Below are 19,262 nucleotides of genomic sequence, written 5' to 3'. Positions count from 1 at the left end.
GACGCAAGGGGAACGAGTAGGAAGAATGGGAGAACGAGCGAGATAGCGAGAGATAGCGGTCGCATGTCTTAGCAGCCCGCTGTTATTTTGTTATTGTTGTTCTTTATTATTGTTACCACAATCAAGTGGGTAAGCAAATACAGACTTCTCTCCTTCTTCCCCATATCCGGGGCATTACAATAGTTTGGATCGGACTTTTCGGCGAAAGTGAGCGGTGGACGGCCGTCTTGGACGGAGAGCAAACTTTGATTGAACTTGCGCGGAGAGGCGGGGCCCAAAATAAAGCCTTGCTCTATTTTCAGAGCGTTGGTCACAGTAAAGTATTTATTAGTTCAAGCAGAGTAAAATGATACATATTCACGGTACAAGAACGTCGTTTCCGTGTCCATCGATTGGTAAGAAAAGGCTGTTTGTACGAGTGACGTGTGGGCGCTCCCGTCGGGGGGACATTTCGCGTGGAGTGGCTATTTTTCGGCACAACACCGACGCGCCAACTTCAGACAGGAGTTGGGTAAATGCGCCCCCCCCCCCCCCCCCCCAATTTCGCGAGCTCTGGGACATTCGAAAAATGACTCTCATACCTCTCCTTGCTAAGTTAATGGTACCTCGATGTGCGTTTGTGTGGAAATTTAGTTCACGAACAACGGGGAAAAAACTATTCACCTTCTCACCGAATCAAGAAAAACTCTTTACACGGCCATTAGAATTCCCCCAGTCCTGTAAATGGGTCCGTTGACAGAAGGACTGTTATTGTTGTGGTAATGTAGTACTTATGAGGGTCAAATAAAAAGGAAAAAGGAGGGCTACGACGGCGGTCTGAAACACGCGGCTCTTGGGCCGCATGCGGCTCTTTAGTGCTGCTTCGGAGCTTTTTTTTGTTTTAATAGGATTTCTAGGAGGACAAACATGATACAAACATTCTTTCAATTCATTAATATTGTAATGAAGTTAAACTTGTGGTGTCATCGTACAACAGAGTAGTCACGTGGTGCGCTATAGGATCCACTGCAGGGAAAATAAACATTTAATCATGAAGGCTAATTATGTATTTCTAGCCAACTTATTCATTTTTATAGTAGGCTAATATAGCTAGTATTGATAATTATAAGGCTTGTACAAGGCTTTTAATTTTTTGCTGCTCCAGACATACTGTATCAGGTTTTTTTTTTTTTTGGGGGGGGGGGGGGGGGGGGGTCAAATATGGCTCTTTCAACAGTTTGGGTTGCCAACCCTGAGTCACTACGAGATGTAAGTTGTACTATTGCTACGAGAAAAAAAGTCGCATTATTACATAGGGTAACGTAGCAGTAATCAGCAACGCATTTTACATACATGTACCGTACCTGAGAGCTATAACATTAGCCTAGCTAATGAAATATTTCAAATATATCTTTGTTATGGTTCTTCTTGGGGGAAAAAAAATAATGAAAAAAAAAAAAAATCGCCGTGGCACGACATGGTGTGGCTGTCCGACTCCGATGCAGCCCACCACCACAGTTTCAAAAAATCCTATGGTCAGAGACCCTCCCACCACAGTCTCCTAAAATCCTGTGGGAAACACTGGAGAGTAAACCACAACTTCCGCACTTTAAAACGAGACCAACCAACGGCATGTGGGTGACGTAATTAAAACGTGAGGGCGCTTCAAAGACGACGTGCGCTGAGGACGCGCCGGCGCGTCCTTCGACTCTCAAGGGTTAATCAGACTAGATGGATGTTTGAACACCAGTTGTTTTGTGTCAAGTGTTTTATTGTTAAAATGCGTGTCGTTTTGAACCTAACTGTACATATGTGTGTTGCAGCTTTACAAACTGTCAAAAGTAAAGGACGTAAAAAGCTTTAAAAAGCACAATTGCCTTGTTTGCTGTCTGTAAAGCTGAACAACTTCACATTTAGTGAGGACAGAACATGTCATTATAATAAAGTAAAGTAAAAAATAAGATACTTTGAGGTAGAATAAGGTTCTGTTTATGGGACTAAAAAAAAAAACAAAAAAACGACTGGAGACAAAATAGCGGAGGAGACTCAGGCGTCATAAAGTCGAAACTAAGTCGAGTACGTCATAACCCGAGGACTAACTGTATTGCATATTATGATATTATCATTACCGTGGGCTGCATATCCACAAAGTATCAAATCATGAGTTACCCGTAACGTCCCATGCCTAACATTAACCCCCGAGGTGAAAAGTTTTTCTTACATGACTAACTAAGAGCGCAAATGGAAGGTTACTGGTTCAGTGTTTAGACTGAAAAGGCCAGAAAAAGAGTATGAGGGAATGACAAATCTGCTATGATGAACTGTCTGAATAAGCACCTCAACATTCAAATGTATAATTACCAAGCAAGACATACAGTATTTGAGTCACTGCCCATGAATGCAGCTGAATTTGAAAAACAATTCTGTGTGTGACAGCAAAATGTTTGACTGAAGATACAATTTGAAGAGTCCTGTTGAGTGATGTTCTTCAAATATTTTTGAGTGTCACATGGGTAAATCATTGAGCGCAAGAAAAAAACTCAAACTTTCTGAAGTGCCTTTTAATGGTTAGTATGCACAGTAAATGATGCTATCTTACCCGGTAATATGTTGTTGACGGGTGTTGCAACATTTATGTCCTGCAGGTGCTCCAGCGTCTCAGTGTGAAATAGACGCAAAGTGGAGCCTGTGCTGAAGGCAATCCAGATGCCGACCCCTGCAACTACCATGTGGGACACCACCATACCCTCTTCCTGGTGGGCCTCCATTTGCCTCTGGGTAAAGAAAACAGGACAGGTAAAAGGGCAATTATGAGTTACAGTTACATATAAACACACACAAAATGTTAATAATTAAAATAATTAATTAAAAAAAAGGTTTAGTGACAACTCATTCACTGCCACTGACGGCGAGAGAAGTCCAATCCAATTTGACTAGGGGGCTGGCTGCGTCAATGGCAGCCAATGAGTTAATACATTGGTACCTCGACATACGATCGCTTCAACACACGATCTTTTCGACATTCGACATAAAATTTGACTCGCTTTTGTTTGGTTTCTACATCCGACGACATGCTCGAAATACGACGACATGAGCACAACAGACAAACGCAAGGTGGATTTTCTTGTGAGAGGAATCAACACAAGTTTCAAAAAGGTTGGTGCAGGTGGTGAAACAAGGAAAAAGGTGACACTTACTATTGAAATGTTGATGCAAATTATAGAAAAATATGAGCGTGGGGTGCGCATCCATGAACTAGCTCAACACTACATCTCCACGGTCCTTCTCCGACCACCGTTCGCCAGTCATTATAAGTTAAAGTGACAATTATTATTGTGGCAACAACGCCAAAGAAATTGCCAGCTTCATCAGGTTTTTATCATTTATTTCAGAACTTATCCAACACAAAACGCCTACTGTCCACCGCAGCTGATGGTGTTCTCAAGAAAACATTGAAAGTGAAAGTAGGCTCTCAACCTTACCGCTCCCTCTGTCACGTCAGCCGCGCGGTGCGTTCAGGTACAGCAAAAAAACGTCCACCACATTAGATCCCAATTAGTTACATTATTACAGGAATTATTGTTATTATTATATTATTATTATGATTTTTATTACAATTTGTTTTGCTATGTGTTCCTGCCATTTGTAATAGTACCAGGAGTATTTATTAAGGATTTAGTGGAGGTTTTGGGCATGGGAATGGGAATATTATATATATAATGGGAATATAATTAGTGCTGTCAAATTTATCGTGTTGACGGGCGGTAATTAATTTTTTAAATTAATCCCGTTAAAATATTTGACGCATTTAACGCATGCGCGGAATGACCCGCTCATGCATGCCTCAAACAGATTACAATGACGCCGTTATTTGCACATTGAGAGCTAAGGGGCAGAGAAAGGCACACAGGCATTCATTGGACCACGCCGTTTATTGGCATAAGCTTCGGCAACTCCTTCACAGCAAACATAAGTATCATTTAGTGAAAGCACAACAAAAATAATATTCCTATCTGTCAAAAAAAAAAATGTTCACAAAAAGAAATAGCTATGCAAAATACACATAAAACTTACTCAGACTTTGGTCATACTCTATTCAAACATTTCGTTTAGCTCAACAAATACACTGGATGGCAATATTTAGTCACAACATACAAACTATCAGAAGTCTCGTACGTCGTGAAGCCAGAACTCAAATGACGTGGATGGACCAGTAAACAGGGAACTACGGCGTCAGTCGAAGGAAAAAACACAGTCATTGGCTTGATTTCTAAGTAATTTAAAACTCGCCATTGACAACTTGTGGTGTATTTCAATCACTCTACTTACATAGTTAAAGACACTGGAAGAACGGCAGGGAGCCCATGAGACGTCACTGCTCGGTGACATCAACAATGGCGAGCTACTAGTTTTTTTTTTTTTAATTGAAATTTTTACAAATTTTATAAAACGAAAACATTAAGAGCGGTATCATACAAAATTAGTATAACTTGTACTAACTTGTACTAACATTTATCTTTTAAGAACTACAAGTCTATCTATCCGAGGATTCCTTTAACAGAAAGAACGTTAATAATGTTAATGCCATCTTGTGGATTTATTGTTATAATAAACAAATACAGTACTTATGTACAGCATGTTGAATGTACAGTGCTGCTCGAAAGTTTGTGAACCCCACAGCGATGGCCAGATTTTTTGTAAAAAAAACTAAAATAACCTTATTAAATGTTAAGTTATACCCAAATCCACAATACTGACATTCCAAATAATGGACTGAAACAAAAGAAATAGTTATATTGTCATTCTTTATTTAACAAAAGTGGTTGATTTAAGAAAAACTCAGATATCATGTGTGCAAAAGTATGTGAACCCCTTCAGTTAATAGGATATTGCGCCTCCTTTTGCAGAGATTACCTCAACCAAACGGTTTCTGTAGTGACTAATCAGCCTCTCACATCTACTTTGGGGGATTTTTGCCCATTCTTCCTTGTAGAACGCAGTCAGTTGAGAGAGGTTTGATGGGCGTCTGGCATGAACTGCTCGCTTCAGGTCCCGCCACAGCATTTCAATGGGATTTAGGTCAGGACTTTGACTGGGCCAGTCCAGAACACGAATCTTCTTCTTTTTCATTCCTTGGTTGTATTGCTGGAATGCTTTGGATCATTATCATGTTGCATGATCCACCTTCTGCCAAGCTTTAACTTCAAAACAGATGGCGTCAGGTTATGTTCTGGGATTTGACAATATTCCTCAGAATTCATGATTCCCTGGACTATGTGGAGTTGTCCAGGTCCTGAGGATGAAAAGCAAGCCCAGATCTTGACATTCCCACCTCCATGCTTCACTGTTGGAAGAAGGTTCTTTTGGTGGTATGCAGTGTTGACTTTTCGCCAGACATGGCGGTTTTGGTTGTGACCAAACAGTTCAATTTTGCACCTACATCAGTTGATGAAAACTCTTTTTAATTTAGTCTCGACAACACAACTGTTAAAAAAACAAAAAAAAAACCTACTGAATTGATTGATTAGGAAATCAGGTTGAAATAATAGAAAATTCCAAAATGTTGAGGGGGTTCACAAACTTTTGAGCAGCACTGTATATATCCGTCTTGTGTCTTATCTTTCCATTCCAACAATAATTTACTGAAAAATATGGCATATTTTTTGCCTGGCTCTGCCAGACTATTCTCCCTGTATTTTTTTAAACACTGAGAGAAATAGTCTGGGAACCATCCCATTAACGGCCTTTTCGAGCAGGTACAAAATCAATCGACAAATCAGATTCGTTTATTTGCGTGACGTGTTCTTCACGAGCAACGTCACTCTTGCGCGTCGAAACTCGTCTCCACAACACAGATGGTCAACGGGATAACCGAGAACATGTTCCAATCCGCGGTAAATTCTGTTTTAAATGACCAAAAACACATCGACGCGAGTCATTGACAATAGTCTGTCTCGCGCTAGCCATGTTGAATAAACTCCGCTCTCTTCATATGTTTACTTCCGCGTGCAAGTCCGTCGTGCTTCCGTCGTCAGTCAATAACGTCACGTCTGCCCGTCGCTGATTGGTCCACTCCGCTGTCTGTTTGCTGTGGCTTGCTCCGCCCTGGAAATTGTATCCGTGGGAATGGTGGCCAGACTCAATAGCTGGAACAGCGTTGAGTCTGGTGTACCAGGCAAGCATATTTTAGAGAGCGTTTGAATTGCAATTAATTACGATTATTTAATTTTTAAGCTGTGATTAACTCGGATCGTTTGACAGCCCTAATTATAATGTACTGTATTCTTACGGGAAAATCCTGCTGGACATACGACCATTTCGACTTACAAACAAGGTCCTGGAACAAATTAACTTCAGATGCAGAGGTACCACTGTATTTAAAAAGAAAGCATGAATGGTCACTAAACTAACTTTTGCGAGCCCAAGCAAAAACTCAAATGTGTCACACTGAATTCATGATGCGGAAAACTATAAACTAGGCATTCCTCAAGCCAAAAGTTACATAACCTCGCCACACATTGGCCTAGACGTAGGTGGAGGTAAATTTATCCCAATGGAGTCCATTCAGTTGTTCCTCAGAGCAATATGTTACAAAAAAGCATTTTCAAATCAAGTGTGGAATGTGTTCAATATTTGCTTAACTGATAAATAGAGAACATGAAGACTCATTTACTTGTATATGGCTGACCCTGTTTGACTGGATTAAGTCTAATTCCTCAGTGGCGAATGGAATAAGAGCGAGGCAGGTGGGCCAACATAATGAGCTTAATGAGGTTAAACAGATTATGAGTGAGTGCATGTCAGGGGGACAGGACTATTTCTGGCCCCATGGCAGGTGCTTCCATTTCTGTAACAAGAGTTAAACACGTACAGGGAGGGCCACATTCTTAGTCGTTCCAGGATATGGAAAGAGGAAGCTCAATAGAAGGAAGTCAGATAGCATCACTTATTATTATAACTATTACGGTCAGATTAAGTTTCAAATTTTCATTTCTAATCGTCTTGAGTTTTTGCAGTTATCCCAACCAAACCATTAGTTGCAACTCTGCCCCTCTCTTGTCTAAATAGATTTTTGTAGACATTTCCCACAGACTTAACAATCAGGTTGAAGATGATTATGGCTGGCATTTGAGTGTGCTTCCTGTGTGATTTGCACAGGCAGACGGGGATAGATATGAGGAAAATTATAACATTTACATCAAACTCCTCACAAAGTTTAAAATAAAATAAAATACTTTTAAAGCTTTTTGTGCAGTACCTACCTCCACACAGTGTGTCTGTGTGCTAATGATGAAGACCTGTCCACCTGATGAGGCCCAGAGGTGCTCTTCCACTGCCAGCATGGCCTTGATCGGCAAGACTCCGAGCTTCACCACCTTGGGCTTGTCACTGATCCATAACCCATCTGTAGTGAAGAGTGACAGATAAATATAACATGAAACAAACATGAGTTATGTACATTTATGACAACCTTTGCACTTGTACTACTGCACGGTCCACTGCAATCGCACGATTAAGGCCATTCTTCTTGAACTTTATCGAGGTTGCGGTGACACTGTGCCTTTATAAATGTCGCCTTTAAAGGTCATTTGCATCAAGATCACTTCTAATACTGGTGAAGAGGCCATTGACGTTTTTCATAGCCTTCACTACGAATATAGATGTGCTGTGAAGCATTAGTCAGAGCCAAACTCCATCCTGCTCGCACCTCCTACACATTCTGCTCTCCATGTGCCTGGCAAGCACAGTGGCAGAACAGCACAGATGAAGCACTGCATGCAGAACGCATCTAGAGTCCACATTTGATTAAGTTGAAAAAAAAAAAAAAGGCTTCAATTAAACCACGGCCGCTTTGTGTTTCAGCTTGACTGTGCACCGATGCACAATGATCCCACCACTTAGGTGTGGAAGGACTAGCACTGCTTACATCGTTACAGTTACACTTTTGTCATTTCATGTAAACTAATTGACTGCCACTGACAGTGATAGACGTCCAATCCATTTGAAGTGGGAGGTCTAGCAGTCAGCTTCCCAGTTCAAACGGATTGGACATCTACTAGTGGCAAACTAAATTCAGTTCACAGCAGAAGGATGAAAACAGCCACATGATTGTTAAACAAGTGTCACAGAAAGGCAACGAAAATGCAAAACGCATGCAGTCAAACATTTGAAGTTTTCTAACTAATGACTTGCATGACATCCATGATGGCAATTCGTCATTTTGGAATAAGTGTGACAAAAACAAAAACAAAAATCAGGCGCCTAAAATTAATCCACTGATGCGCTGAGGTCTCATGCGAAATACAGATGTTTTGTTCTGCCTTATGCATGACAGCAGTTTAAAAGTTTACAACCTCGTCAAGGCATTCAACTTCAGGGGCTCCAGTATATTCATTTTTAATTCAAATAATGAACAACTATCACAAAACCTTTGAATATGTACATATCTATAGATCTGCTGAATAGAATAGTCAGAATTGTAAAACATGCAAAGGTAAACAGAGGGTGGAAAATTGGTTAATTGGTCTCAAGAACAAAGTCTCCAAAGTACACATTTCTCAACAAGAAGTGGCCAGTGTCAAATTTGAGGTTCATTTCCTCCAGATGCCACATTGACAGGCCTAATCTCAACCAGGAAGTGAATAAGGCCTCACCAACAGTGTTTGTTCAAGAGGAGGCACAAAGGCAGCTATTGAAGGAGGGGAGGAGAGGTACCACACTGTGAGAAATTTCTCTCAGAAGAACAGTATATTAATGACTGGGAAAGCAGAAGTAATCCCACACATAGGACCTCAGATAGAATGATTATTCCAGTAACTCGCTTGGTGTATTATTGTAATAGATGTGCATGCAAAAAGTCTAAACGAAAAGGATTGAGCCATGCTGGAAAAGCGCAAAGGGAGAAAAGTGCTAACTTGCTTCAGCTGCAAACAATACCATACTGTTCACACATACACTACATGTCTATAATAAACCAGCATATCTGTTATCTTACAAGAGTGCAACAATTATTAAAGTAACCTTCACAGAAAGATGTCAAGCGCCATAGAGATGATGCTCCTTCTCTATAGCGATGATGATGTGTGACCGCTGCTAAATCTCTGCCTTCCTTTTGTATACTCTCTCCCATAGCAAGCCACAAGGCAAAAAGCAAGCATGGCAGAATGAGGATGACCAGCCCGCTTCACATACGCATACGAAGAGTTCCAATGCAAGAAGTCGAAAGATGCAAAGCAGAATCACTGCCACTTCACTGCTTTTTGATGTCTTGTCCCAATTCAGTGTTGTATGAGCCGAGTAACACTCCACCACAGTAGAATGTAGGCCACTTGTTTATTGCACAGTAGCTGTGCTTTATTATAAAATAAGGTGGTTGAGGGAAATGGAATAGGCATGGACAAGCAATAGATAGATAGCCTTTCTTGTCCCATAGGGAAATTTATTTTCACAGTCTGTAATCACCAACATGAATACTAAACCACATCAATTCATAATAGACAACATTTAGGATAGACAAGGAGAACACTCAGACAACTGGCCCCTAATGGGTTATCATGGGAGGTTATTGAGTTCTGAGATGGCAGATGGGACCAAGCTTTTATGGAAGTGAGCCCGTCTCCATCTTAGGGTCCCGTATCTGTGACCAGAGGGCAGCAGTGTGAAGTGTGAGGTGAGAGGTTGGCCCATGTCATTGATTATTGACAAGGCAGTGTTGGGTGTGGGGTCATTAGTGATCTTGGATGCATGGATGTGTGTGTTATTTTTCGATCAGTTTGTACCTGCTGGTTAGGGCTGCAACCAACAATTATTTGTATAATCGGTTCATCGGACAATTAATTAAATGATTAATTGATAAATTGGATAAATGTGACTCTTTTAATTACCTTCACAATTTAACTTTGTTGTTTTAGGCATGTTGTAAGTAACATTGAAGACAAAATGGATGACTATTTCCTTCAAAAATAATATTTTATGACCGGTGCCTGACTTAACTGTAGTCTGCAACTGTACTGTTTTAAGTACATAAAACTTCAAGTTTTTAAATGAAGGTTCTGAGTATAAAACATAAAAATAATTTGTCAGTACACAAATCAGACAAAATTCCTGTTCATTCAAATAAAAAAAAAAAAAACTGCTGCTGATTAACATTTTGTTTCTTGTGGGCAGAGCACTGATATAAATTGTGTCAATGACACTTTTTTTTTCTTTAAACAAACTAAACAACAAAATCGAATAAGGAGTAGGGAGACGTTAATAAATCAGTCTTCTTTATCAAACAGGTATTCATAAATACAATCCAAATCCAATTTCAAAGCACACTCTTTTTTATTTATTATTTATTTATTTTCCCTTCAGGCATGACAAATCCAAACAAACATACAGCATTTATATGTGTTTACAATTAATTCAACCCAAAAAGAAAAGGGCTGACGGGAGAAGCCGAAGCTTGACTGATGGGAGAAGCCGAAGCTTGACGGGAGAAGCCGAAGCTTAATGTATGACAATTTAAAGTTTAAGTTTGTATTGAAAGGAGACTCTATGCTGTTATTTGAATGGGTGTTTTTGTGCAGTTTCTTTATAAAATGAAATTAGACAACTTTACTATCTAACAATAACTAGTGATAATATGCTTCTCCAAAACACAATACAAATGACATTAATTAGCAGAATCGCTAACTAGCTTAACGCTCAACCAGTCCAGGTCACAGTTCCCACTAATTAAACAATTTAACAAAATGAGCATACCAAGAAATTATCAAATTCAGTGCTTTCAACCAGTGTTTTTATACAACGGTGCCGCGGCACGCTACTGTGTCGTGGAAAATCATCAACTTTCACCTAATTGATGTAAAAGGGTTTTTTGAAAATGAATCCGCAAATGTGCCATTGTTGAATGTCTGTGCAATAGTCTTGTAATGCAATACCATTCCATATCAGTGTCAATAGGTAGCTAATTACTTTGTTTAGTAAGGCGCACGAGGTAAGAATGGCATTGGGGCTAGCAGCTAGCTAGCGAACTACAACGGTGACACAGATGGAAAAAGTTTTTGAAAGAAAAGATGATAACTCAGAGCTGGACACTGGACTAAATTCATTCAATGGTGGTCCAAAGGAAGCAAAGACTATTTCCCCTCGAAGAGTGTCTGGTGTGAGGCAAAAAGCAAAACCTTTCATTGGGATGAGATGAAAGTAGCTGGATTAACTGTTATTGGGGATGCAGTGATACAGTCTCCAATACAAAAAACCCCAGGTGTCACACCGAGTGAGTAAAAATAGGATTGTAAAATGTGTTTTTCTTTGTGTCAGATTCGATTCCTATTCAATACACGACTTTATATTGTTAATATAGGCTACAGAAATTCATTTTTATGTTTTTTCTGCTGGTGGTATGCCTTGGGATTTTTTTTTTTTTTTTAAAGAAAAAGGTGTGCTGTGGCTCATAGCAGGGTGGAAAATAATGCTATAGACATGGTCTACCTTCAGCTGGTAAACAGTGAAAAGCAAAGTCTAATGACAGGACTTAGTCAAATGCTCACATTACTTAACAAATCGGTTGGTTGGAATTAATTTATTCTGTTCGAATTTCCCACTTTAATAGGAGCTTTTTGGGGTTGCAACAGAAAATAATTGAGAAGTACTGGTGCAATAACACAAGCACAAGTTAGTTGCTGTGAAAATGTTTAGCAGCATTGCAATGGTGACACAAGCAGCCATTATCCAACTACTGATACAAAATGTGTCACAGTTTTAGCATGGAGCAACACATTAAAGGGGAAGAGTTGCTTCAGGGATGAAATCAGGCATTAGCTCAGAGGATAAAAGCCCAAAAAGAAAATATTCAGCTTTGCCAAAGCTTTACAAAGAGAGTCATTGTGATGCTTTCTACTAATTAGTGGGCAGAAAACAAAGGAGAAAAAAAATCATGTGGCGAATAGAACAAGCAGTTATAGGAAGTCAAAAACACAGTGTGAGCATCATTTTGCTTTTGGAACAGGATAGATGGAGTTTCCCTAGGAAAATTGCTGGGAATTAAACAAAGACATCTGATTTAGGTAACATAAGAAGACAAACTGAGAAATGAATGACTCTTGTTATTAAAACAAATGTTGTAATTGGCAAAGGTTGTTCATATAGGGCCCAGGCGTATTTGTATGTTTCATATATATGCATATCATTATAAAATATAGATGTGAATATAGTGAAAATGAGAGAGAATGTAAAAAAGCCAAATAGCAGATGGAATACAACAGAGAATGGAACAGACGGTGGGAAGGAAATCCAGCCTGGATCCATTCCTCTCTCTGTGTATGTCTAGAAACGAGGACAATATATGGGTCACCTATTTGAGAATGACTTCTCCCAGACAGCCAAGCAAATGGAAACTGAACAGCAACAAAATTGAAAGGCTGACCCCTGATAGCGTGATGCACAGTGAGGTGCTCATTTCAACGGTAACTGCAAAAGCCACTGTAGCAGAGCTACCAACTTAGCAACACTGCACTGATTCACATTTTGTGGTTGAGACTAAAATCCATTCAGGTCAGGCTTAGACTAAATATTTGAGCAAATGGTGTTCCCTTACACACCTCAATTTTCTCTGAGAACCTGCTTCTGTTTTACACAATAAGAATTGGTTAACCATAATTATCTCATTAGGACCATTTAAAATAGTCAACAAACAGTGCATTAAGCTCTCTTACTAAGACATACCTTGTGATCTGAAGTAGATGGCCACAGAGCCACTGACCAGGCCAGCATACAAACAGCATTTCATGTAAGCCAAGCTAGTAACAGTGGATTTGTCTGGGGTGAAGAACTGTTGAAGGCGCACTTTCTTGGACCTCTGGCTGCTTTTATAAACAATAATACTAACAGAGAAAGATACAGTATTAGGGGAACAAATAAATACTTTTTAGATATAGTAGTTTTTCTTCATGTTAAATACAGTACATTAATTGGCCATTTTATTAGGTTAAGTCAAAGGGCTATAAAATATGAATCATTGGTGGTGTATCAATGTCCTGCATTGTATTGAGAGGAAGAATATGTAAGAATATTGGCTACCTTACAGACCTACAGTTCCTAATAACCCTAAACAAACCCATAAACCTGTCCATTATTTCTATTCTTTACTCTTTGTGTGAGAACAACTACAAGTACCTCAAATCACAACCATTTCGTAGCTGTAATTATTTGTGATCATATTTTTTCATTACCTGCCCTCCTCCATGCCCAGGCAGACAGTGGGCGTAAAACTGGCTTTTGACAGCAAAACTTGGTTGTTTTCTTGGACTTTGTCATCATTCTCCTGAGGCTCTTCTGCTGGGATGTATGCCATGCACAAGATACGGGACTCCACATTAAAACACTCTGTCACCTTCGGGCTGCAGCTCTGCAGTGCAACGATGGCTATTTGGCCCATCTGATTGGTGCAACTTGCAACCTGTCGAGTGGAATGATTTTTAAATGTGAGACCCATGTAACGGTTTGTGTTTTTAATATTATATATTTGGCCAAGAAAACAAACATTGCTAAGATACGACATAAAACTAAAGCAAAAAATCAAATGATAAAATGATTAACAGTGCACGAACACTAAAAACAGAACCCCCAAAAACATTGTCGTTAAAAACTGCACACCTGTAACAACTTAAATTCTCTTGCCTCACGTCGACATAAAATAACACAATCTAAACTGTTTCACATATTACCTCACAGAAAAATAATCAATTCATGTATATATCGAATTTCCCCTCTAATGGCCAAACGGTTATATTAGCTGTACTAAACATGGTTCTGTGAGCCAATGTTTATTCTAAGGGAAATCAAAGTCTAAGGGCTCCATTTTCATAGACAGGCAGAGGCAGGCCCATTTAAAAGAGGGAAGTTTGTGCTGCTGTGGGTGTGATTACGATGATTTTATTCTGTACCAATCCAAGTGATACTTCTCATTCCCTTTAAATGTTGCACACTTAAGTTTATAGTGGTATCTTGACTCAAAATCGCATCGACATACGATCCCCTTCAAATCTGATGTAAAATTTGACCCATCTTGTCTCAACATATGACGATATGCTCGAAATACGACGATTTACACTAGCGTTGCAATTTCATTGTTTTTCCGCAAGATGGCAGCACGGCAGATTTTCTTGTGAGAGAAATCAACATTTTTCCCAAGACGGTTAGTGCAGGTGGTAAGAAAAAGGAAAGAGTTACCATTGAAATTAAGATGGAAATGATAGAAAAATATGAGCGGGTGTGTACGTCAGTGAACTGGCTCGACAATACGGCCGGAATATGTCTAAGATCTCGACTGTCCTCTCCTCCAACCTCGGTTTGACGGTTTTCTATAAGTTAAGGTGACAATTTTAATTGTTGTAACATCAGCAAGAAAGTCGCCAGCTTCGTCAGGTTTTTAATAATTTATTTCCGAACTTGTTCAACACAACATAGCTACTGTCCACCGTAGCAGACCCCAACAACAACAGAACATGAAAAGAGAAAGTAAAAACTTCCCACTCTTCTCACCTCTCTTACTTTCTCGTCAGTCACAGGGTGCGTTTAGGAACAGCATGCAAAAACACAACCGCCACATTAGAACTCAATTTGTTACATTATTATTATTATTACGATTTTTGTTCATAACTTATTTGTTTTGCTATGTGTAATTGCTATTTGTAATTGTACCTGCAGTATTTACAGTGTATCACAAAAGTGAGTACACCCTTCGCATTTCTGCAGTTATTCAAGTATATCTTTTCATGGGACAACACTGACAAAATGACACTTTCACACAATGAAAAGTAGTCTGTGTGCAGCTTATATAATAGAGTTGATATATTTTCCTCTCAAAATAACTCAAAATAAGGCCATTAATATCTAAACCCCTGGCAACAAAAGTGAGTACACCACATGGGAACTATGTACATCCCTAAATGTCCAAATTGAGTACTGCTTGTCATTTTCCCTCTAAAAGGTCATGTGACATGTTACAGGAGTGCCGTCAGCATTGTTGCAGAGATTGAAAAGGTGGGGGGTCAGCCTGTTAGTGCTCAGACCATACGCCGTATTCTACATCAAATTGGTGTGCATGGCTGCCACCCCAGGAGGAAGCCTCTTCTGAAGACGATACACAAGAAAGCTCGCAAACAGTTTGCTGAAGACATGTCAACAAAGCACATGGATTATTGGAACCAATGTCCTATGGTCTGATGAGACGAAGATTCATTTGTTTGGTTCCGATGATCTCAAGCATGTGTGGCGGCGACCAGGTGAGGAGTACAAAGATAAGTGTGTCATGCCTACAGTCAAGCATGGTGGTGGGAATGACTCCCCCACCTCTTCAATCTCTGCAGCAATGCTGACAGCACTCCTGTAATGAGTCACATGATATTTTGGAGGGAAAATGACAAGCAGTACTCAATTTGGACATTTAGGGATGTATGTAGTTCCCATGCGGTGTACTCACTTTTATTGCCAGGGGTGTAGATATTAATGGCTATATTTTGAGTTATTTTAAGGGGAAATAAATTAACTATTATAAAAGGGCACACCGACTACTTTTCATTGTGTCAAAGTGTCATTTTGTCAGTGTTGTTCCATGAAAAGATATACTTCAATATCTGCAGAAATGCGAGGGGTGTACTCACTTTTGTGATACACTGTATTAAGGATTTAACATAGGTTTTGGGGCTGTGGAACAAATGAACTGAATTAGAATGTATTCTTATGGGAAAATCCCGCTCGACATATGACCATTTCGACCTACAAACCAGGTCCTGGAACGAATTAAATTCATATGTAGAGGTACCACTGTATATTGGATCACAATGTCTCTGTGTGGAAAAGTATGATGCAATCACAGTATGATTGGAGCATCGTCGCTGTGCTTTGCCTGTGTAGCAACAATTTAAATGGTAAATGGGCTTTTATTTTTATAGTCCGTAAAAGTCCGTATCCACCTTCAAGGTACTAAAAGTGCTTTGACGCTGTCTCCCCAATTCCCTACTAATGACACAGCATCAGGAGCAACATGTAAAATTATCTAATGATACCCTTTTGGGATTTAAGTATGTCCACTGCCCATAATGCATTATATAAATCATCACTCCTGAAAATTCTTGTGTCCATCCCTTGCCTGCATGGAACTCGAGTGCAATGGTTTTTGTATTTGGGCGCAGCTGCGTCTTATTTGAAAATAGAGCCCTAAGAAGAGACTTTCAGAACCTTCAAAGTCTCACATTTGAAGCATACCGAATAACCTCATAACAAATACCTATGATCTGGAATAACACATACCAATGACAGAGAAAGGGAAACATCTTGACTATGAAAGACTGCAGTGTCTGTTTCCCTGGCATGTGTATTTTATTGAAACGTAGTCAGCTGCTGTATGAAAAGAAAAGCGAGACTCCAGATGCGAAGCAACCTTAGTGAGAAAGAGCTCCTGAATGCATTCAACATAAATCAACAACTCTTTAGTTAATAATTAATGTAGTTCTTGTTAAGTGCTTAAGAAGGAATTAGCACAGTAACAGTTATCTAATAGATGGTAGGAAGGCCTCTTACCCAGACACAACCGTGGCCAACAACAGGAGTGTCTGCTGTGCTCTCAGTGTTGATGTAGGGCTCTGGGTTGTGGACTGCACACTCCACCTGGCACAGACATGGATTACAGTTACAGGGTAATCGATGAAAAATACAAAACATACAGTACATAGAGCACTCAGTAGAGTTTAGCCCTTGCCAAAATGGAATCATTTCTGTCAATAACGCACACTGAAATGTAATATCCGGATGTGGTATTTGATTGCAAAAGTATCAATACTCAGCCCATCTGAACTGTTTTGTCAATTATTCATCCGGCTAACATTTGAGTGTGTAGTACCACTTAATATTGTTGTAATTAGTAAAATTTGTTTTATTTGTGTATTCACTACCACAGGCCACCAAAAATTCGTTGTCATGGGAGGAATATGATTGCGCAGTAGTCTTGATAAAAAAGGCAATGGAGGATATTTTTGCATTTTCTTAGTTAATAATAATAATAATTAAAAAGAAACATTTTATGGATTTTTATTTTATTTATGTAGTTTTTAAAATGTTATGACGTATCCTTTTGAGTATCTAGTTGAAAAGGTTTGTATTTTGACAACAAGACCAATGGGACATTTTAAATTTTATAAGACACTTTACTTTTTGGCCACAAGTCATCAGCTATTATTGGAACACTACCGCGTGTGCAACGCAGATTAAAAAAGCCAAGGCACAAAGATGGAAGCAAAAAGCACTTAAAGGACACACTTTTTTTTTTTAGACTGACATCTTTACTAGATACTCTTTTATTTATCTATCATCATAAATTTAAGTACTTTTGCAAAGCTGCAGAAAAGGTCTCACCTTAAACTCTTGCAGTTTAGACATGACCACAGGCATTTGCTTGAGCAAGAGAGGGTGTTTCTGCTTTTTGAGTTGATTTCCATCATCTTCTGCAAAGAACCAGCCCTGAAGGTTGTCTTCCTCTGGGGAAAAAAAACACACGCACGGGATGCTCAAGTCCTGTACATGCTCTCGCACATGTGATAATAATTATGTAGGTTATTTTACATCCTAGAAAGTGGACAGTACCTAGAGCCAGCTTAGCCATCTGCAAGTTACTGATCCATGACTGTTTAATGGCAGGGCTGAGGGTATTGAACACCGCACTAAAGTATGTGGCTTTGCCAGACCTGCCAACAAAAAAAGGACAAAAAAATATTATAGGATTATTTTAGCACATTGAGGATTATTGTGTACTGTCAAATAAACAGTGAGAACATTCAGACTTTATTTGTGTGTATCTAAATGTGACATGTGTGTTAATGTTGGGAAACAGCTGGAGCACTAGATAAAATTAAAAAATGAAAGAAAAAAAAAAAAAGGACACTCCCTCCACTGTGATTCATACGGCCAATTAGGGCTGGTAAAGGAACATGTTTATGTGTTCATGTGAGTGTGCGCGAATGCTCCCTCCTAAAACTATGACGATGCCTTTAGAATCGAAACAGTGAAAGGGGTAAACAGCCACTGAAAATGTGCATGCATTGCTGCCTATGTGTGTGAAGGAACAACCAACGGAGGGATGTAGTTGCATTATGTGAATGCCAAAAAAAAAAAAAAAAAAAAAAAAAAAAACAGACTTGTCCTGTTTGCCAGGCAGCTGAAGTTGGATCCTACAGCGGTCAGCTGCCCTAATCTCCTCTTCCTTCTTCAGAATCAACCTCTGGAGACCTGATACCCAATCCTGGGCCACCGTGGGGTTCACATTCTAGACAGGAATAGTGGATAGCAGAAAAAGAGTTATAAAATTTTGGGGAAAATAGTTAAATATTTTCCATGTTCTCTACCAAATTATTACATTAGAATTTAATGCAGGGAAACGGGGTACTTCAATCGTTTGTGGAGAACATAAATCAAAAATCGCTTAAAAATGTTGACCACAATGCCGCCGAGTGCTGACAAACACACAAAAAAAGCATCATAAACAAAGAAGTGATTCTCATGCAGTCCTTTCTATATCCTGCACACCGAGGAAACCCACACATGTAATCTCAGTTGAAGTTAAAGAAGGGCAATTCATTATAAATTTATTATATAAACAAGTTAAATTATTCATTCATCCATCTTGCCCTTTAGCCTCGTTAAAAAAATACAGTAACATGTAGTAATTGTACAAATTGATCATTCCAAATTTCCACACTCACTACACAAATGCATTATGCATTATGTGGTTTCCTTCTTGAAATATTACGATTCCTCATACGAAAGAGGTTAAACAGAGTTTAATGCGCATTTGTCTAAATTAAATATTGCTCTAGTTTCTTAAGTCTCATTTGATAACATCAATGCCACGATCTTTTAATCCAGTACTTCTCAAATGGTGGGGCGCGCCCTGCGCAGAGCGATGCCAAGGGGGGCGCGAGTGACCTCGGGGAACATGCTTTTTTTTTTTTTTTTTTTGCCGTACTAGAATAAAGTGTACTTGCACATCCACTCCGTGGGTGGCAGTGGCGCTCTCATTTTCAAAGTGCGTGCAGTATTTTTGAAGTAAGCAAGAGCACACGGAAGAGGCTTATGCAGAGCTGGACTCACGCAGCGACCCACTGTCTTCTTCGGTTCTCACGTGTCCGGCCGAGAAGTGCCGTTTTCGGCTTGGGATCGTCACGACCAGCGCCCTCACCTATGGTTCTCCCTCGGCCGCCGAGAATGCGCTTTTTTCGGGCCGTTTGCCTTTGACTTTTAAT

The 19,262-nt window shown here is 39.5% G+C and overlaps 1 protein-coding gene and 1 long non-coding RNA gene across 4 annotated transcripts in view; one reads left to right on the top strand and one right to left on the bottom strand.

Moving 5' to 3' along the window:
• Positions 1-13,301, top strand: part of LOC130930919 (uncharacterized) — a 42,418-nt gene extending 29,117 nt beyond the window's left edge. The window contains exons 2-3 of the long non-coding RNA XR_009067128.1: positions 2,625-2,775; positions 9,112-13,301. This is a non-coding gene — a long non-coding RNA (uncharacterized LOC130930919). The remainder of the gene's footprint in view (positions 1-2,624; positions 2,776-9,111) is intronic.
• arhgef10 (Rho guanine nucleotide exchange factor (GEF) 10) overlaps positions 1-19,262 on the bottom strand; it is a 94,124-nt gene that overhangs the window by 21,536 nt on the left and 53,326 nt on the right. For all 3 annotated transcript variants that reach the window (XM_057859242.1, XM_057859243.1, XM_057859244.1), the window contains 8 exons: positions 18,159-18,286; positions 17,608-17,708; positions 17,380-17,501; positions 16,549-16,635; positions 13,197-13,423; positions 12,691-12,848; positions 7,242-7,384; positions 2,579-2,753 (listed from right to left, as the gene is read on the bottom strand). In XM_057859242.1, coding sequence (XP_057715225.1) covers positions 2,579-2,753; positions 7,242-7,384; positions 12,691-12,848; positions 13,197-13,423; positions 16,549-16,635; positions 17,380-17,501; positions 17,608-17,708; positions 18,159-18,286 — 1,141 coding nt within the window. The remainder of the gene's footprint in view (positions 1-2,578; positions 2,754-7,241; positions 7,385-12,690; positions 12,849-13,196; positions 13,424-16,548; positions 16,636-17,379; positions 17,502-17,607; positions 17,709-18,158; positions 18,287-19,262) is intronic.

This window comes from Corythoichthys intestinalis, chromosome 15 (genome assembly GCF_030265065.1).
Source record: "Corythoichthys intestinalis isolate RoL2023-P3 chromosome 15, ASM3026506v1, whole genome shotgun sequence".
NCBI classification, from domain to species: Eukaryota; Metazoa; Chordata; class Actinopteri; order Syngnathiformes; family Syngnathidae; genus Corythoichthys; species Corythoichthys intestinalis.
Note: the sequence above shows the minus strand (reverse complement) of the source record. Positions and strands in the feature narration are given on the sequence as shown.